Here is a 20216-nt window from a genome sequence, read left to right as displayed (position 1 = left end):
GTCCATTTATTTATGGATAAGAGAATTACAAGTGGTGACTAGCGTGTGCCATGCACGGCTCACACAGTCAGACTGAGACTGCCTTGCCATATGGCAGCCTCGGGGCAATGTTGCCACATAAAATGTGCAGTGTTGCCACGTAATTATATACATAGATGCTACTCAGCACAATAGCTTATATACAAGGTTGCTACTCGGCACAGTAGCATAGATACATAACCTACAGTTACCGCATAATATAAATCTTGTGGAAGGGGGAAGCTTTGTCATGATCGTGATAATGGCTAACCTGAAAACCTTAAGGATTCATATTACGCTCAAACGTCCACAAAACCTACCGAGTCCCCCAGTGGAAACGTCCCCCGTTTTCTCTGTTTCCCCATCTTTGTCTTAGGGGAACTTTGAATATAATCCGCGGATTTCGTAGCAGACGTTGTATGTTGGGACCTGTTGCCATCCAATCAATTTAATTTTGCTTTTGATAGCTGAGTCAGAGCATTGTTAGTGAAGATAATAGTAGGGAATGAAACTGAGTTCATAGTCTCAGTTTCAACATCAGAGTGTACAGTAAATTAATTCATCGAAATAGAAGTAGGTGGACTCCCTGGCCTATTTTGAGTGGGTGCCGCGGGCATTTCTACAGTTAGTAAGTGCCCTTCCCTTCATCCATACAGGTATACCATTCTACTCTGTGTTATGATTCGCCCTTCTTTAAGTGATTTGACCCAATTAATAGTTGATTGTGCAAGTGTTACAGTAACGTAGTTGATATGCTCTGAGTGAAGTCATATTTACGTCTTTAACGTCCCCTGAAATGTGATGTCGTTGTCACTGTTAGTAAGTGCCCGTCCCTTGATCCATACAGGTCCCTAACGCAGCCTAGGCTGTGTCTATAGCGTGGATGTTGTATCCACTATGTCTGGGGAGATGTCCGAGGTCCAGTAGGATCAGTTACCTTCGTGAGACCCGGCCATCAGACACTTCAGACTACCTATGGCCCCCATAGCTGGCTCGTCTAGCCCTAACGCTCGGCCTGCGAGGTGACCCCGGATCACCAAGCCACACACCACTACCAGCCCCCATCATTAGTGGATGAGTGTCTAACTCAGTAGGGCTATTTGTGTGGTGGAATTAATCCACTGGGATCTTCAGAGTTCGTCGGAAAGTACTCCATGGTGGCTGGACCCCATGGCTGTTGCTTGAGTATCACTCCTGACGACTGAGTGTTGTAGTGGCAGTTGCCCTGTTCTTTATGGTGCTAAGTGACTATAAGAGTTATGTGTTATTGAGTATGTCCACCCAGTAGGGTTGGAAGTGTAATTGAGTATGTCCACCCAGTAGTGGTGTGAGTATGTTGAGCCTGAGGGCATAATACCAGATTTCGTCTGTTGGTACATATATATTCTTTCTCCTACCTCCATATTAATGTTTAAATAAATTTTGTATTTGTATATTGTGTCTATTATTTACCTACAGTATCTACCGTCATTTCTTCCCTATTACTTGATACTATCATTACATATACCCACGAGCCTCCTCTCGTCACGCTACCAATGGTAATAAGTATGAGAGTAAAAGGAATTGTTACTGACACACAGTCCCTTATAAATGGTGGCAGTCCAGGCCCTTATACTGGAACTCCTTTTCAGCCCTTCTACACTCTGTCTTTGCTTGGTTTCTGGCTCTTGCACACATCCTCCTGTCTTGCTCATTGTTTGACCCAACCCAAGTCTTGAATTTCTGGGTTTTCTTCTTAATTTTGTCGACTGCCGCATGGTTCATGTGTAGGGATCCCCTCGTATTCCTAGAAGCACTGGGTTTGGTCTTGGGTATATATTTATCGATCAAATGGGTCACTTTACTAGTTATGATATTCAGCGTAGTGTCTGCGTTCTTGTACCTTAATGAGTCAGGCCAGTTGATACCACTCATCTCTTCCCTCATTCCATTGTAATTTCCCTTGTAATATTTGCACCTTGGCCTGGCCTTATCCTGAACTAGGTAACAGTTAAATCTGAATGACAACACTATATGGTGACTGGTGCCAACTGGGGCAAGGTGTTCCAGTTTGGCCACCATACCCTCCTCGTTTGTTCTGACCAGCCCAAGGTGTATACAGATCAGTCAGCAACCTGGGACTTGGTCAAAAATTTGGTGATGCCATATGGCAGCAGGGTCTACCATTAGACGACACATTATGTTTCCAATATCTTCCCAGGCGGTAATACCCTCCCTGTTTGATAGCTGCCTAATAAAGTTATGTTTTTCGAATATTTTAATAGATAAAATTACAAACAACATTACTTGTTGAAGGTGAGCAAGGCTTTGAAGTCGAGGGAAAATGTGGGGTAAAATACTACAAATAACATCAAACAAACCTTTGAAAACCTGGCCTTACGTTTCCTAACCTTTAAAAATCCTAAAACTAAAAGGTTTACCGTGTTCATATTTTCGGTATTTAGGTCGTGATGCTGTTTTCGGTTTTTAGTGTGTCTTGTTTTCGGAATTCAGATGAGGGGGTTCATAAGCTTTAAAGTGATTCTTAACATTTTTAAACGTTAGGAAACGTTAGGTCAGGATTTCAAAGGTTTATTTGGTGTTATTTGTAGTATTTTACCCTGTAGTGGATTTCTCCCCTACAAACACTGTTTGTCGCTGACGAGCAGACCCAAGAATCCAGCCTCACCTCGTGTCTAGGTCAGCAACCAGCGCCGCCCTACATCACGGAGGTCAACTATTAAGCAACGCCTACCTCCGCTATTTAAGACGTGACCTCGGGGTGACCTATCTCTTTCTACCTAAAGCCACCAGCAAGCAACACCTCCTGCACTCCTGCCTCGCGGTCCTCGCTCCCGCCGGCGAGCATGGCGACCCACAAGCTGGTCCTCCTCTGAGCGTCCTCACCAACCAGCTCTCTCTACTCAACGCTCGTAACCATGCTGCCTTCCCAGCACCAAGCTGCATTGTACATCCAACACAACATGTATACAGAGAGCACATTGTGAGTTTCCTTTCTCCATCCCATCCTGAGTGTGAACCATTTCAAATGTACCCCACAATATCTACATGTACGTACGTTTGTGTGCCCATACAAACACTAGCGTAGCTAGGGGGGGGCGGGGGGGGCGGTCCGCCCCGGGCGGCACTTTTGGGTCTGCTCATCACCCATATCTGCAGCTACTGGAGACGTTAATCCATCCCTTTGTATCGGCGGCAAGTTAATCCTTGTCGTGTCTGACCTAACACCTGACCCACATCATCACGGCCACGTCATGAGCTACACCCTTGCTATGCGCCCCCCCGCCCACACACACAACCTGTAACCTGTTGAGGATTAAGGAAACAACTTCAAACAAGTACGCCAGTGAGCTCATGTGGTGTGGGTCAGGTGTTAGGTCAGACACGACGAGGATTAACTTGCCGCCGATACAAAGGGAAGGATTAACGTCTCCAGTAGCTGCAAAACCATGCAGTCTCGGGTCATATTAGTTCATGTACAGCCGACCAATCCACCAGTTACGAGCAATTCACTTCAGTTCTGCACAAGTCTCCATCGTGACAAGACGAGTGAGTCACTGTGCAATATGTATTTTTTGTGGGGGCACGGGGGGTGGGGGGGGGGTGGGGGGGCAAGCTCAAGGGCCGCCCCGGGCGGCACACACTCTAGCTACGCCACTGCATACAAAGAGAAAATAGACAACTAAAGAGAATTGACAACTGGCCACATACAGTACGCTTCAACAACATGTATACAGAGAGCACATATTGAGTTTCCTTTCTCCATCCCATCCTGAGTGTGAACCAAATATCAGGTAACCCACAACCCCACATTTTCCCTGGACTTCAAAGCCCTGCCCATTTTAAATAAGTAATGTTGTTGGTAATTTTGTCTATTAAAATATTCGAAAAATATAAATTTAATTTCATAAGGAAATTCCTGAGAAAAAAGTGTTTTAGAATAGACAGAACTATGCGAAAAATGTATTTTTTATGGAAAACTTTAAACCTGGCTATTTTCATAAATTGACCGTTACTTGTGTCTTTATATCAGGTATTATTTTACTATAGGACATAGGGCTCCCGAAAGTTATGAACTACTGAAACATTTAGATCTCCCTCCCTATTCTGGGCATTTTGAACCCCATATGTAGCAGGAGGAAATGGATAATAGCGACACAAATTCGTTTAAAACATACCAAAATACACTGGAAAAACATATGGTCAACCCCTAGGGACTCGTGTCCTAAAGTAAAAATTTACCATATATCAAAGCTAGTATTTTAACGAGTCATCTTCCAGTTGTTACTTGTTATTTGTCAACATCTACTCATCAGCTGTTACGTTGTGATGGTGGACTTTCTCAGGCCAAAAACAGTCTGGGTGGACGGCCGTTGTTACCGTATTATCAGCCCCCTGACTGATAATACCAACGTTAACTACGTCGAAGATGATTCATGCGGCTTTGGTAATGTTTAGCTTTATTGTTTTTGTTTTTTTCAGAAGCTGTTTATAATACCCTGTACTGTAGCTGCTGTTTCAAGACCACATTGGGCTGGAGACGGTACTCGGAAAAAGTGGTATTATTGCATTTTCGCACCCCACATACCTACCCCTAATCTATTATCATATTCGAATGAGACGTCCAATTATAAGATAATTTTCTTCTATTACATTACCGTCGCAAATGTATAATAATGAAGAAAGCGTATCCAAAATTTTCTCAATTTCTTCCATTATCGCCTACCTCACCTACCACACTGCGTGTCTCCTTCATAAATCATCACGCGCATGCGTTCCCGTACACGTCAGCAGCCAATCAAAAGCGTTTTTTGGGGGGGCAATCAATTAAAATGATTTGTGTTTTAATTCGCTGTATTTTGGCCCAATCAAATTCGATTTTTATTTTGGGTCTCATATTTCCAATTTCATATTCATTTCCGACCATGGAAGTCTGCGATGGGTGTCACTTCAATTATATGGAACTGATTGCGAGATTTTGGGAAAAAATGAAGAAACTATAGCATTTTTTCGATCTCGTGGTGCTCTCCCGACCTCAGTAAAGTGTCCTGAGTGCAAGAACGAATGTAAATATCGTCAAGACCAACATATGTGGCGTTGTGGTAACTCCAACGACGAACGAGAACCAGGCCAATAGGGTAAGAAATAAGTGATTCCATCATATGGTAAGAGTCAGTTAGGTCAGGTTTACTTTGTTTTTCTAGTGTTTTTTTTTGTGTTTTGTATTCGCTTAGCCATTATTTAATTTCGGAAAATGCCCCACAAAAAAAATATCGATAAAAAAACGGCCAATTTCTGACGGAAATTAAGGTCATAATCGGCCTAAACACATAAATGCACTAGAAAAATATATTTTTTTACTTTCTAACAGAGTTGGGTGCACTTATGCAAATTTACCGAAAAAATGGCACAGAAAAAATGGCATAATTTTTATACTAGGAGAAAATGGCACAACAAATTTCACTTCGAGCTCACGAACCACAAACGAGCTAATGAGCTACGGCATGCATAGGTTAGGTTAAGTTAGGTTAGGTTAGATTAGGTTAGATTAGATTATGTTAGGTTAGGTTATAAAATTTTAGCAAAAACGTGTCAATAAAAATTAATGTGCCATTTTTTCCTAGTTTATGATTATGCCTTCTTTTCCAGTGCCATATTTTCCTATTGCCATTTTTTCCTGTGCCATTTTCTCCTGTGCCATTTTCTCCTGTGCCATTTTCTCCTGTGCCATTTTTTCCTACATTCCTGGAGACATCAGTTGTTGGCAGATGAAACTCTAGCCACCGAAAAGCAACCGCTACAAGTGTCTGTGATAACACCTTTATACTACTTAATGATCTGGAAAATAATGTTTCTTATAATGAGGCCTGGATAAATATTCGTCCATTGGCTGTCCTCTGGGTTTTGGTTCGAGAATAGTTTGTTGTGTGTTTACTCAAATCTGACCTTCATTTCTTGTGCAAATTAGCGGTTTATGCAAAAAGAAAAATAATAATAAAATAAATTTTTAACAGAATCTGCTAATTTGCACAAAAATGGGGGTCAGATTTAAGTAAAACACACCCAATAAAACCTATTCTCATACCAAAGGAACCAACCTAACCTAACCAAACCTACAAGGAGGAGGAGGAGACCAGTGACTAGGTGAGGAGTATAGCCTCAGGAAAGCATGGCAGGAACTTGCAGATAGCCAATTGACAAATATTAACTGAGGCCTATATGTAGTCATTTGTTGTGTTGTATTATGTATCAAATGTATAAGTATGATAATAATTTACTTGTCTGACAGAGGACTCAGCATACCAAGATGAGGTGGAGTGTGGTGGTGAACAGTTGGAGGAGTTTCAAGTGGAACAACTCAACAATGGGAAATACCAGACTTCCTTCCCTGTAGCAAAGTAAAGTATTAATACTGTACTGTTAGTTCATTGACGACTAACCCGCAGACGCGTTATTTGCTTTGATGTTTATATTCTTAATATATTTGCATCAGTGAGTCCTGATAAAATATTATTTTTTTTTTTAATTGCTTCATTTGGTAGATAATTAGGCAACTAGGCACGTACTACTTTGTCTTTCTCGGCGGTAATGCAGCGGTACACAGCCAATCATGTCCAATCGATGCCAGCTGCCACAAAAAACGTAAAATTACACCATTTCATCGTAAGTTCTTTCTGGTTAATATGCCAAGGGGTCCGGTGGGTGGAGCCTCATGGCTAGGAAGTTAGGTACCATAGGCTTCTTTGGTTAGATTGGTGACGTCATCTAACAACATTTCTGCCGCATGTTTTTCTTATCGACTTAGGTTGGGTTAGGTTTAATTTAATTTTGAAATAACCACTTTTTAACATATTTGCCAAAACTACCAGTGTCCACTATAAAACACAGTGAAATTGTAGCATTTTAGAATTTGTCTAAAAAAAATTTGGCAGCGGGTCAGTCATCAATAAGTACCAGAAAGCACATACTGTACACTTGAGCTACCCTTTACATTTCTTTTTTTTTGGGGGGGGGGCACCCCCGTACATCCTGTGTAAGGTGAAGCGCAGAAGCGTTTACAGCGCCCAACAGGGAAGCATGCTAAGTTCATGCTTACCTTTATGTCTCATGAGTTACGGGCGTAGAAGCCTAAAGGGTCAAGGGCGTAGAAGCCGGAAGAGTCAAACCTTTTTGTCATCAAGTTATTGGAAGCTCCAACAACTTTCCCTGAATACGAATTCGCAGCTTTCGATTTACACCAGGTACCTACTTTACTGCTCGGTGAATAGGGACCAATTGGGGCTAGGAAGTATGTCCAAACAACTTTTCCACCGGCCCGGGAATCGAACCCGTGACATCTCGCTTGCGAGGCAAGAGCAGTACCGCTTCTACCACCTGCGCCCCCACCTTTTACATTGTTTTATTGCTTTTGTTCTGTCTTTGACCAGTACAAGGATTGTGTAAAACAAATAACTCAGCTTATTTCATGTAAAGATTAACCTCCCTAACATTATTTGAAGGGATGATGTTAGGATAAGTTAGATTAGGTTTGGTTAGCAACTTAGCATTAGGGTGTTTAAGCTTCAGGTGAAATAAGTCGTGGTGGATGTACATACTTTAGGTGACCCGTTATTGTTTTTTTCCAGCACGTACATCTCCTATGTTATTGGGGCCAAGGGAGCCACCAAGAAGAGGATAGAAAATGAAACTTATACAACATTACGATTTCCAGGAAAAGGCCAGTCAGGAGATGTTGGTAAGATATGTAGCAATGTGTTGATTAGGTTTGGTTAGGTGTTATCAGGGATGTAGCGCCCAAGTTTGTTAAGTTAGGTTAGATGTCAAGAGGGGTGTGGTGGCCAAGTGGACACAACATTTGTTTTCTCTCCTAAGAGTCATAGTTTGATTCTGATGATGCTCTTACAACCCACTCAGATGTAAATTGGTAGTTAATTTTACAGTTTGGAAAAATTAAGGCAGTCATGTGCAGTGCTGGCCACATTCCCTCCTTCCATACCTAAGATTTACTATACAGTACAGTATAGTGTTGTATCCTTACTCAGCCAAAAACCACAAATACAGTACTGTAGTCATTTAATAATCAGTATGTTCCTTTTGCATTATATTAATATCAAAATTTTTGCCATCAGTTAGAGCTGTAACTGTCATTTATATCAGAACTGAAGAATTAATATCATAAGCATTTAAAGTTTCTAAATGTTACTTGTATGAAGTCATATTCTTACAATAAGTTATAACCGTGATATTCATCTTGCATCCAAATGCTACCATAATAATCATCTCATTCACATTTTAAAATTCTTTCAGTTGTTATTGGTAAGGACGTGAGGACTGTCCGTCAAGCTCGCCTCAAGATACAGATGTTAGTGGAGCAGGCACGGAAAAAACAACCATTCACCCACTTTCTCTCTATCCCCTACAATAATCCTGCAATACAAACAAAGTTCTTAGAGTTCAAGGTTTGTAAATACCCAGGTATTGTATCTTACTAATGGGTTGGGAAACTGATGGCCTATATATGGTACCCATGAGAGATGACCACCAACAACGACCCTCGGCACAGTGTCAGGAAACATTGTGACCTTCGGTGTGTACAATAGCTATACAGGTAATGCCACCAAAACTGGATTTGAATCATGCTTCAGCTGTTGTTTCAAGGACCATTGAGAGCCAGCTCAGGAGTCATTTGGAATCGGGCTCACTCACTACACACCACAACTTGGCCACTGGAGACTTTGAACCCCAGTATATTCTGTAGTTCCTTGCCAGGAGCCAGACTGTATAGGCATTCTTCCTTTACTCCAGAAGACTAGAGCAAAGTTCTGAACCTGCAAAATTGGGAGTTGGGGTTCAATGAGCCATTGTTAAGTTGGGATTCATAATGAGTAAACCTTAGTATCTAACAACTTCTGCGCTGGTGTTTCACTGTTCTTAAAACAACAGCTGAATCTGGCTTCAGTCTGTAATTGGCAATTGTTTCACCAAGGCTTAATCTGTAACAAATCTTAGTTTATATGAATACCTTATGTACCTGATACAGACCACAGCACTAACAAACTGTCTAGGATGGTTCTGTATTTCTCATGACCACTTATTCATCTCCTTGGTGGAAAAAATGGGATTTTTTAACTTAATACCTAATTTTTTGCCATATTGTTAATGTTTATGGTATTCTTATTATCCTTTTATTATGGTGATTAATTTTCTTGGACCAATAGAGGTACTCAGTGTACAGTACTGGACTTCTTTGGGAAGTACTGTACAAGCAATCTTAGATCTGTAATTTTAGTTTTAAGTTTTTACATGCACAGTACAGTATAGTACTCATTAGTCCTAAGTGAAGTAGCAATACAAATACAGATTCGAAATTCTGTTGCAAAATAATCTTATACCTTTACTATATCCACTAATATAATGCATTCCATGGCAACTCATCCACTTCCATGGTTACTGTAGTCCACGGTGTGTGGAACATTTAATATAACATACAGTTTAACTTATCTAGATATACTGACATTCTCCAGTCATATTGAAACAAAGTAATTCAATATTGTCAATGAAATAGCTAATTTCGGCCTTCCAAATTAAGTACGAAATGTCTCACATTCAGGCCTACCGACCCTCGCGAGACAACGGGAATGTTCAGATGGAAAATCATCAGACCCCGCCTGTACGGTAGTTTTTTACTAAGTGTACATCAACCTTATACACTACACTACATTACACTACACTACACTACACTACATAGAATGCCAAGCTCTTTAATGAATCAGAATTTTAAATAAAATATTAGTCATGATCTGTGTTTGTAGTCCATCAGGAGCTACACCAATCAGTTGTTGTTTAAGGAATAGTAACTCTACCTAATGACCAGGAGGAAGTCTTTGGTGTAAATAAATTTTTCTTAACTATCATAAGTATCAACATTAAAATATATTAGTCTTAATTGTTATTAACCACTTGTGTGCAATACTGGATCCCTTTTGTGCTCAATAAAATCGTTTGGCAATATACCAAGTAAAGTATTAAAAGTGGCGTTGCTATAGTGTCCTGGTTAAGGTGATAATTAGTGAAATGAAACGCAGAAATAAATAATTAAATTTGACATTACAGTAGTTTTTATTTTGTGTTCTTATAGAAAGAAGTGTTAGAGAAGTGTGGAGACTGTCGGGGAGTGGATGAGGCAATATTCCAGTATCCTGGCAAGCTGCACCAGACTCTGTGTGTGATGGTGTTGGCTGATGACAGGGAACGCCAACAAGGTCTCGACGCTCTCAACAAGTGTCCAGATAATGTTCTAAAGTTAGTTCAACTGAAGGAGGGTAAAAACTTCCTCTTATGGAAAAATGGCAAAAAGTAGAGAATGAATTTTAGTATGTAGTGAGTTACTATATTCTAGTCAGAAATTAGCTATCACTCACTGTATTAACTGATTAATTCACTCCTTTTTGGTCACTGATCCAGCTCACAATATAAAGCAATTATCAGGTGTAGCATTATAAGCAAGTAAATTATTCATTTGTTGAAGAAAGACTGTGAGTCATCTTACAAACAGCAATACAGTACTCGTCGCTGAAAGACTAATAATCTCCCATTATGTTTCTGCACTAATATTTCCCTTCTATTTTGTCCATAGTCTTTATATACTCTGCTTATACAGGGCCATTTCATTATTCGATAACCCTAATTTATTACTACAGTATATTTTAGGAGGTGCAATAAACAGGAACCTAAAATGAAGGTTTGGTCATCTGATTCTGGCTAACATAAATGTTCTTCACAAAGGGTCAAGCTTTATTCTTATTGATTTTTAGGTTCTTGTTTATTGAACCTCCTAAAATATATAGCAGCTTATCATTTAATTTTTTCCAATATAAAGTGACCTTGTGTAAGGTGAAAATGATGACAGTGATTAGTTTTAGGCTTCCATTTTCAGTAGTCCAGTTCAGATGCTTTATGAGAAATAAGAATACACTGTACAGACAAAGATTTAGGTATACAGTATACTGGATTACAGGAACTGTACAGCAATTTAAAGTTTTCATGCTGCATGTTACAAACTAGAATGTGGCTCATTTATGAAATTACCAACATTTTTTGGAATTAATTTTTTTGTCATGTAACTCAGAGTACAAAAAGAGATATACTGTACAGTAAAAAAAAAAGGTATTGTCCATCCTGCCTTGTGTAACAATATGAAACATGCAAAAACTGTTAACATATACCTGAGGGTACCAGTGTCAGATGGTTTTTATCGCTCATTTTCTATTCCTCCGACCTTGGTGTGGTCGATACTAATTTTAACGATTGTACTATATCTTTGGTATTTTCTCGGAACTTGTGAATTTCTTAATCCTTGATACAGTTTGCTGCTACAGTTCGCTTCACTGATGTACAGGTACAGTCACTCAAAAAACTATCTACCTGTATACAAAATTATGTTGAAAAAATAGGACATAACGGATGAAAGATTTTGGCAGCCCTACCAAGACGACAGGAGTTGCAGTGATCATTCTGAAATTCATCGACCCTCACCAAGTACAGATAGTTTTTTGAGTGACTACATTAATTGTAGTGAAAGGGAAAAAAATACCACTAAACCAACAATAACAAGTGACAAAAGTATGTTGTTGGTGTGAGAAATATCATACAGGCTGTACCTCTCTAGTCCGGCAACCTCGGGACCTGACCAGTGCCGGAAAATGGAAATTTCCGAACCATGGAAATTCACCCTTTTCCTGGATAGATAGTGACTTGTGCTTACGCTTGGAAGCACTAGCACCACTTTCACTGCTCCGTGGTCTCTTTGAAGATACTATATTGAAGGGTTAAATGTTGTACAGTAGGTTCTCAAATTTTGGGTGTTTTTTAATTCGACATTTTTTATTTGGACACAAAAAAAAACCACTACGCAATTTAAAATTTTGACGGGTTTGAGCGGCCTGCCAACGTTCAGACGTGCATAATCGTGCAAACAGCGTCATTTCTCTTATGTACAAAAGATTCATTATTGTTTATTACTGAATGTCTTTTTGATTTAATTAATTTTTATGTGTGCAAAATGAACAATACAGTTCATTAATAATATGTATAATATTAAAACACACGAGGAAACGAGACGGGATTGCTTTCGTTAATTACAAAACCAGTGACTGACTGGATCTACATATAAAACTGAAGAAAATAAGACCCTGGTTGTAGCTGTTGTAAAATTAATGTAAAAAATTGATATGGTTGTTTTAAGTAATGTTATTTAATGTTAATAAATGGAACAGTATAAGTAGCTGACCATTAATGGTAAAGAAAAAAGTGAGCTCACGTATGTAAGTGTGCACATGTGAAAACATATCGTCATTACTCTACATAAGAATATGAAAGCAACACTTATTTACTGTTCATATATATTTTAATTAATGTTTCTGAATTTAAAACAAAAATTCTACCCACCAGTGGTGGTAAAGTTGAAAACATAAGGGCAGCCAATGTTGTTGTGTGTGTTTTTACTCGAATGACGTATGCTCAACTCTCGCTGAAGCTGTAGAACATAAGAACTTTTCTGTGTTGTTTTTAGTTTATATTTAATTTTATGTGTTATTTTCATTGGTTTATTAGGATGTTGCTTTATTACAGGTACAGTGACCCCTCGGTTAACAAACTCAATCCGTTCCAGAAGGTCGTTCGTTAACCGAAAAGTTCGTTAACCGAAACCATTGTTTCAATGGGTTTTTGGGTAATTGGTTCCAGCTCACCGAAAATTTCCTAAATTCAACAAAAATGGTAGAAAAGTTCACTTACTTTGAGGTGTGTATGTAGAAGGCTCCTGGATGATGATGATGATGATGGGAATGAGAATGGGGGTGGAGGAGAAGGAAGAAGAGAAGGCATTGGGGTGGAAGAGAAGTTTCCCCATGGCACCATTTCACCCATAAAATTTTAGTTCTCTTCGTGTATTTCAAAATTATTTTCTTTAAATCAACACTGCACTGCATTATATATTGTCAATATGTAAAATATATTTCAAAATGACCAATAATTTGCTTGGAAACACAGAAAAAAGGCGTTTAGTTGAAGAGAGTCTCAAGCAAGATGTTACCTCCAGTGAAAACAGAGAGAGACTAACTCCTGTTTGCTGTGTTAAGAGGCTGGATGCCGCTCATTAAACTAGTCACTTTACTTTCAATTATGTTCAATAATTGTTAAAATGACTAAAAAATTGAATATTAAACTTTTAAAATTATTGAATAGAATAAACTTCTTGATATTTACTAAAATAGTAAGGAATTTAAGCCCTAGAACCGATTAATGTATTGGCGGACTGATACTAAAGCTGGTTGCCCGGCCAGTGCAAGCGAAAACATGTTGAGGTCGGTTCGTAAGAAATTCGTTAACCGAATTTTTGTTCGTTAACCGAATTGAAGATCCTTATGGAAGGCAGTTCGTTAACCGAATTGAAGATCCTTATGGAAGGCAGTTCGTTAACCGAATTGAAGATCCTTATGGAAGGCAGTTCGTTAACCGAAATTTCGTTAACCGAGGCGTTCGTTAAACGAGGGGTCACTGTAGTAATTCGCCAAAATAGTAGGGTAAATAACGCAAAATTTAGCCAAACATCGAAAGTACCAGACTCAAATTCATTTTCTCCATGGGCAAACTAAAATCGTTCCGGACCACGGGAGTTTCCGGACCACAGAATGGCGGACTAGAGAGGTACAACCTGTATTATATGATGGTGGTAAAGTACAATACAGTTAAACCTTCATATAACTGATTTCTCACTCCATATAATCTGTGAGAGGCTTACACATCTAACTGACCCTCAATATAATGAACTTTCATCTTCATATAGTCCATTAGATAAAGACTTTGCTGTATAAATAATTTGATGAAGTAATACAGTACTGTACTTATGTACAATTTTCATTTCAGAAGCTAGATTTTGTTAGAGTATTGCCTTCACTAATGATGGTAAAGTTTATTAGTTCAGGGATGATTCTGGTATGATACAGTGCAGCAAAATTTAGACCTGCTGTCACCATTTATACTTTGAAGAATTTTTATGATTAATGAAAAGTTGTGAAACAATCTAAGGTCCTTATAGTGAAGACAGGTCATACTGCGGGGTTAAAGGTCAAAGTGGTCATTATCTTGTGTTCAAGGAGCATTCATTGGTTTCACTCATTTTCATGTTTAGATTTTGGTCTTCATTTTATGAGCTATAATTTTATACTGTACTGTATTGTCTTTTCTAAAATCTTTATTTTAGTTTTGTCTTCATGTCAGAAATTAGAACTTACCATTGTGTTTACTTCAGGAAATACTTGGCTGGAGAAAAACTTCGTGTTGAGATGAGAGGCATCGAGTACATGAATGACAACCCCGGGGAGGTTGATGTTCTGTACGGCCGCATCAATGCCCTCAGCTGGTCCCACTCACTCCAGACTATTGCTGATTCTCTTGTCGATGAACTTGTCAAAGCTGGTAATTATATTTCTTTACTAAAATATCCTTTCTCCTTACCTGTTCAAACTGTGTGAATTTTACAAACTTTCTCAGAGTTTAACCTAACCTAACCTACCAGCCACTGTACTGTATTGTAATGTTTCACCAGCATACATCAGTATCAGTCTTACTATTGGTAATAATAGACAATAGTTTTCCTTTTATTGTTCTCTTTAAAGCTCCAACAAGTTAACTTTTATGTATAAAATATGGATTTATGTCTTTGTCTCCTCATTAAGAGTCAGATGACTACAATAGAATACTGTACTTTATAGTACACATACTGAACTGTACTGTATAGTACATGTACTGTACTGTACTGTGTAGTACATGTACGAACTGTACTTTTATCCCCCAATTTTCTTAAATTTGTTTTATGGAAATTCACTGCAATTGAAATGGGTAATTTATGAAGAAAAAAAATTAACAGAAAGCAAAGCTCACTACTGTGTTACGTAAATATTGGAAAAAAAAATTTAATATATTTTAGAAGAAAATAAAATATACAGTACACTAGAATCCTGGTTATCTGGAATCCATGCAACCGGTATATCCAACTAGCTGGCACCAAAATGAAATATAGGTGTATCCCGAAAACCGATCCCATTAACCACTCCTTTGCATAACCGATGATTACATATAGGGGAAATACCCTGCAAGTTTCATATATAGCCCGGAGATCCGGCGATATAGAGAGGAGTGGCAGAGCTGTTTAGAATTTGGCGGGCAGTGATGTGATGTGAATTCTTGCCACGAGAGAGCTCTGCACATTGCCTCTGACTCATTCCCACCTCTCTACACTTGTTTACACTTACCATGTGTCTCGACTTAGTGTTTTTTCGTTATTTCTGGCTTAGTGTGTTACTCAATCATGCCTAAATGCCCAAGTGATAGTTCCCTTTGTGCTGGGCAGCTTGATGTGATGTAATAAGAGTGATGATGGACCAGCATAAAGTTGTAGAGACTTGAACTTGCCACTCAAGACTGCCTCTTCCATCATCAACACATGCAAGTAACAGTCTCAATTTTGTTTTACATTGCTTGTTTAAGGATTATTATGCATGCTTTATATGTCTATTTTATTTTGTTGCTTGACAGTGTAAACAACAAAAACAACAAAGCTATATCATGGGTAGATGGGAATTTTTTGGAGGGTGGCCATTCCCTAACCCCCTGAATGTGTTATGTTCTTATGGGATTTATATGCGTCGTTATCGGGGTGCACCTTTAATGATAATAAAAATAAAAATTCCTCCGAAATCAGTTAGAACTGTAACTTTGAATATATCATGCAACAGTGATCAGCTGCCATTTTTATTGAAATGATTTTTCCACATTTGAAGTTGCATTTCATGTAACAATGGCAACAAGCATTGCTATCTCACAGTTGACTGGCTGTGTGTGTGTTATGGAGATTTCTACAGCATTGTTACTCACACACACACACCTCTCTCTTCCACTGGTTTAGTTGTTGCATTATCATCTTTGCATATGATCAGGATAGTGTTGAAGTTTGTTGTTGTGTTATTACAGGGGTATGTGTGTTTGTTACATGGTAGAGTCAAGATTTTGATGTGTAGGAACCTGTCTCCACTTATATAATGGGAGTACAGTACAGTACGTATTGGGGAAAATTGGGTTCAATATACAGAAATTTGATTTACGGCAAGATTTTGTGGAACCTAACCCTTCCATATACAGTATTGAGGGATGAGAGTCTATAATTTTTTTTTTTTTTTACTGCTTTGTAGAAAGTGGATGCCATCATTTACTGTGCTGTAAATAATAAACATGTATGATTTACAGGGGTGGTGAACAGGCAGCACGAAAGAGTGAAATTACACATAACACTGATGAACACGGCATTCCGTCAAGATCCCGATGGTGTGACGGACATCAAAGTTGGCAAAGATCGAGAGTCCTTTAATGCACGACAGATCATAGAGGTCAGTGTATCTATTGTCATAGACTGTGGTCCTAGAGTAAGCACACGTGGGCTAAAACAACACTTAGAGTTTTGTTCAAATAAAAACCTGAGCACACTGGAAACACACATATGCAAATTTCACTTTAAATTTAACTTGACTTTTCTATGTATATCAATGTTTCTATGCTTGAATATATTTGTTTATCTCTGTATATTTCTCTTTTTCGATCTCTTGTCAATTTACTTTTTGGATCACCTGAAGAATCTCCACCTCAGGTGTACTGGTGACAAATTGCTCTAAATTATAGCCAATTGTATTATAAGCAGAAAGGGCTTGCAAGACTTAAGAACTTTCCTAAACAAAACACTGTTGTATAATGAATATGTTCTTCCACTCTTTTGGAACACACACACACACACACACACACACACACACACACACAGACAGACAGACTGGCCCATATTCCCTCTATTATGAATATACAGTATACAGTACAATATATTTCATGTATCTGTTTATGTTGCCAGCTTCTAAGTAGAGTAAGTTTGTTGTACAATATTATTTTAATTTTTATTTTAGGAGTTCGGAGATTATTACTTTGGAGAGATGGAAGTGGATGAAATTCACTTATCTGTCCGCCACACAACGGCCAACAGTGGCTTCTACTCCGCCTCGGGCAAGATTCCCATCCTACCTCACCCAGCCTAATAGTCACTACATTATAATATATTGTCCTTGTTTTTGTATATGAATAATAAGTAATAGGCCAAGTTCCTCATCATTTCAATTTTTGATAATCAGTAAGTAAGCTTATGTATTGTACAACCCACTCCAAAAAGAATCTTTATGGCGCTGTCTGATGAATTTAAAGCAGAACGGTGCGACTTCTGTTCTCTCTGTAGGGTTGTCCAAATCCTGCATCCATTGTGTCTATTTAACCCTTAGGCCCCAAGTGACGTTCCAGAATTTCCCCCTATTTTCCCGCCGTTTTTTTTGGGGGCAAAGTTGATTTTTTCTCTCGATTTATCCCCGCTGTAGGGGGGGGGGGTTGCTGCCAGCAGCACCCTAACCACCGGGGCTTAAGGGGTAATGTTTAACACAAAATCATAAAGATACTCTTTTGGGGTGTGTGTCCATTAGCTGTTTTCTCTCATTATCGTAAACTACACACACTGGTATCTCCATACAGGAGCAAATACAGGTTGTACCTCTTTAGTCCGGCAACCTCGGGACCTGACCGGTGCCGGACCATGGAAATTGCCGGACCATGGAAATTCACCCTCTTCCTGGATAGATAGTGACTTGTGCTTATGCCTGGAAGCACTAGCACCACTTTCTCTGCATCATGGTCTCTTTGAAGACATATTGAAGGGTTAAAAGTCGTATAGTAGCTTCTCAAATTTCGCGAGTTTTTAATTCTTAACGTATTTTATTGGAACACACAAAAAAATTAATAAATAAACATTTTGACGGCGGAAACTTGAATTTCGACGGGTTTGAACGGCCCGCCAATGTGCAGACGACGTGCATAATCGTGTAAACAGCGTCATTTCTCTTATGTACAAAAGATTCATTATTGTTTATTACTGAATGTCTTTTTTATTGAATTAATGTTTATGTGTGCAAAATGAGCAATACAATTCATTAATAATACAATACGTAGAATATTAAAACACGAGGAAATGAGACGGCATTGTTTTCGTTGATTACAAAACCAGTGACTGACTGGTTCTACATATAAAACTGAAGAAAATAAGACCTTGCTTGTAGCTGTAGTAAAATTTATATGGTTGTTTTAAGTAATGTTATTTAATGTTAATAAATGGAACAATAGAAGTAGCTAACGATAATGGTAAAGAAAAAAGAGAGATCGCGTATGTAAGTGCGCATGCGCACACATGAAAACATATCGTCATTACTTTACATAAGAATATGAAAGCAACACTTATTTATTGTTCATATATATTTTAATTAATGTTTCTGAATTTGTTTTATTGAATTAATGTATGTGTGTGCAAAATTAACAATACAATTTATTAATAATACGTGGAATATTAGAGGAGCCGAGACGGCTGCCGGCATTGTTTATGTTAAAGCTTACGAAACCAGTGACTGATTGGTTCTACATATAAAACTGAAGAAAATAAGACCCTGATTTTAGCTGTAGTAAAATTAATGTAAAAAAATTAATATGGTTGTTTGAAGTACCTGTAATGTTATTTAATGTTTATAAATGGAACAATATGAGTAGCTAACCATTAATGGTAAAAGAAAAGTGAGACTGCGTGTATGTAAGTGCGCACATGTGAAAACATATCGTCATTACTCAACATAAGAATATGAAAGCAACATTTATTTACTGCTCATATATATTGAAGGGTTAAATGTTGTACTCTGTATAGACAAGCAGAGAGAGAGAGAGAGCAGCCGAACTGCTGGATGTAAACAAACCTTGATTTCCCGCGGCTTTGTTTTTTTGTTTTTTTTTAAGGGAATTAGCCTACCCGGGCATAGGTCGCTGACCCACATTTGGGCCTGAGGGGCAAAAATTTAATACTCCTGTAATAATCATTCAGATAAGTAAAAAAAAAAAAAAAATGCTGCCTATCTACCTATTGGACAAACTAAAATCGTTTCGGACCACAGAATGCCGGACTAGAGAGGTACAACCTGTACTATGTAGTACAGTATTCCATAAAGAGTTTGATTGTTTTATTATGAAGATAAAACGTGATACTGTAGCCAATTATCATCTTGGTTTGACCGAGTGTGTTGCTAGTACAGTACACAGAAGTAAATTACTAAATATAGATTGATTTTATGAGTTTGTACTGTATAATGCTCTTTGACAAATACATAAATAATTAGTGTACTGTACTTTTCTTAATATTTAAGGTAATGGCATAAATTTACAATAAAAATATTTTAGCAATGTTATTTTCTACATTATGCCTCATGAGTATTTTTTATCTCTATATAATACAGGTACTGTATATATTTTGGCCTGTAGATATATTTTGGTTAAATACAGTATAAACACAGTTGCTGGCAGTCAAACTTCAGTAAATCAGAATTATGACTTTAGTTTAACCCCTTCACTATGGGGAAGCCACTTTTAAAATTTTATTTGTCTAATGCCAGATGATTTTATTCAGCAGAAAGGGGACCTTGTACACAAGGAGTTAAAAGTATTTAGTTGGGAGAATTATTATACTAGTCTGATGGCCAGTAAGGATACAGCAGTACAGTACAGTATAGTGTGCATTTACGCGGTCAATTGAACCCGCGGAGGTCTGCATAAAACGAGAAACGCGTAAACGAAATAACAGAACATAAGGGATTAATTGAAATAGAGGCTGGGCCGACTCCCAAACTCCACTTTTTCCGACACAATACGTACCTTGTAGTAAAAATAACATCATAATTTTATAATGGTATTGACACACATAATATCTTTATAAAAAACTACAAATCTAAAGGTGTTTAACACTTACGTTAGTAGAAGATATGGGTCGGCACACATGGATGGCGGCTGGTTCCGAGGCAGAATGCAGATTAGTGGCCCTCCGGTGAATCACTATCACTACTCACAGAGGTTTGCAGGGCCTCCCTGACAAACCTCTCAAAGTCCATATCCTCACTGTCACTATCACTGACTTGGGCTGGCTGTGGTTGTGGTGGGTTGCGGGCAAGACTAGCATTGATGTTGTCGTGATACATCTAGGCATACGGCTCCATAGTTTTCGACAGAATGTTATTAGACACTTCATA

The 20216-nt window shown here is 38.4% G+C and overlaps 1 protein-coding gene across 1 annotated transcript; it reads left to right on the top strand.

The window, feature by feature from the left end:
• Window positions 1-4309: 4309 nt before the first annotated feature.
• LOC121862941 (activating signal cointegrator 1 complex subunit 1-like) lies at window positions 4310-17861 on the top strand. The gene is made up of 8 exons (XM_042361392.1): window positions 4310-4465; window positions 6308-6416; window positions 7644-7753; window positions 8326-8477; window positions 10157-10320; window positions 14330-14496; window positions 16324-16463; window positions 17025-17861. The coding sequence occupies exons 1-8, from the start codon at window positions 4348-4350 to the stop codon at window positions 17151-17153; spliced, it is 1089 nt and encodes a 362-aa protein (XP_042217326.1). The 5' UTR covers window positions 4310-4347; the 3' UTR covers window positions 17154-17861.
• The last annotated feature ends 2355 nt before the right edge of the window (window positions 17862-20216 follow it).

This window comes from Homarus americanus, unplaced genomic scaffold (genome assembly GCF_018991925.1).
Source record: "Homarus americanus isolate GMGI-L3 unplaced genomic scaffold, GMGI_Hamer_2.0 scaffold24922, whole genome shotgun sequence".
NCBI classification, from domain to species: domain Eukaryota; kingdom Metazoa; phylum Arthropoda; class Malacostraca; order Decapoda; family Nephropidae; genus Homarus; species Homarus americanus.
Note: the sequence above shows the minus strand (reverse complement) of the source record. Positions and strands in the feature narration are given on the sequence as shown.

Excerpts from the sequence above, each read along its gene's own strand:
- LOC121862941 (XM_042361392.1), top strand. The coding sequence starts at position 4,348 with ATGGTGGACTTTCTCAGGCCAAAAACAGTCTGGGTGGACGGCCGTTGT. Across the intron at positions 4,466-6,307 it reads AGATGATTCATGCGGCTTTG|AGGACTCAGCATACCAAGAT; the intron begins GTAATGTTTAGC and ends CTTGTCTGACAG. Across the intron at positions 14,497-16,323 it reads CGATGAACTTGTCAAAGCTG|GGGTGGTGAACAGGCAGCAC; the intron begins GTAATTATATTT and ends TATGATTTACAG.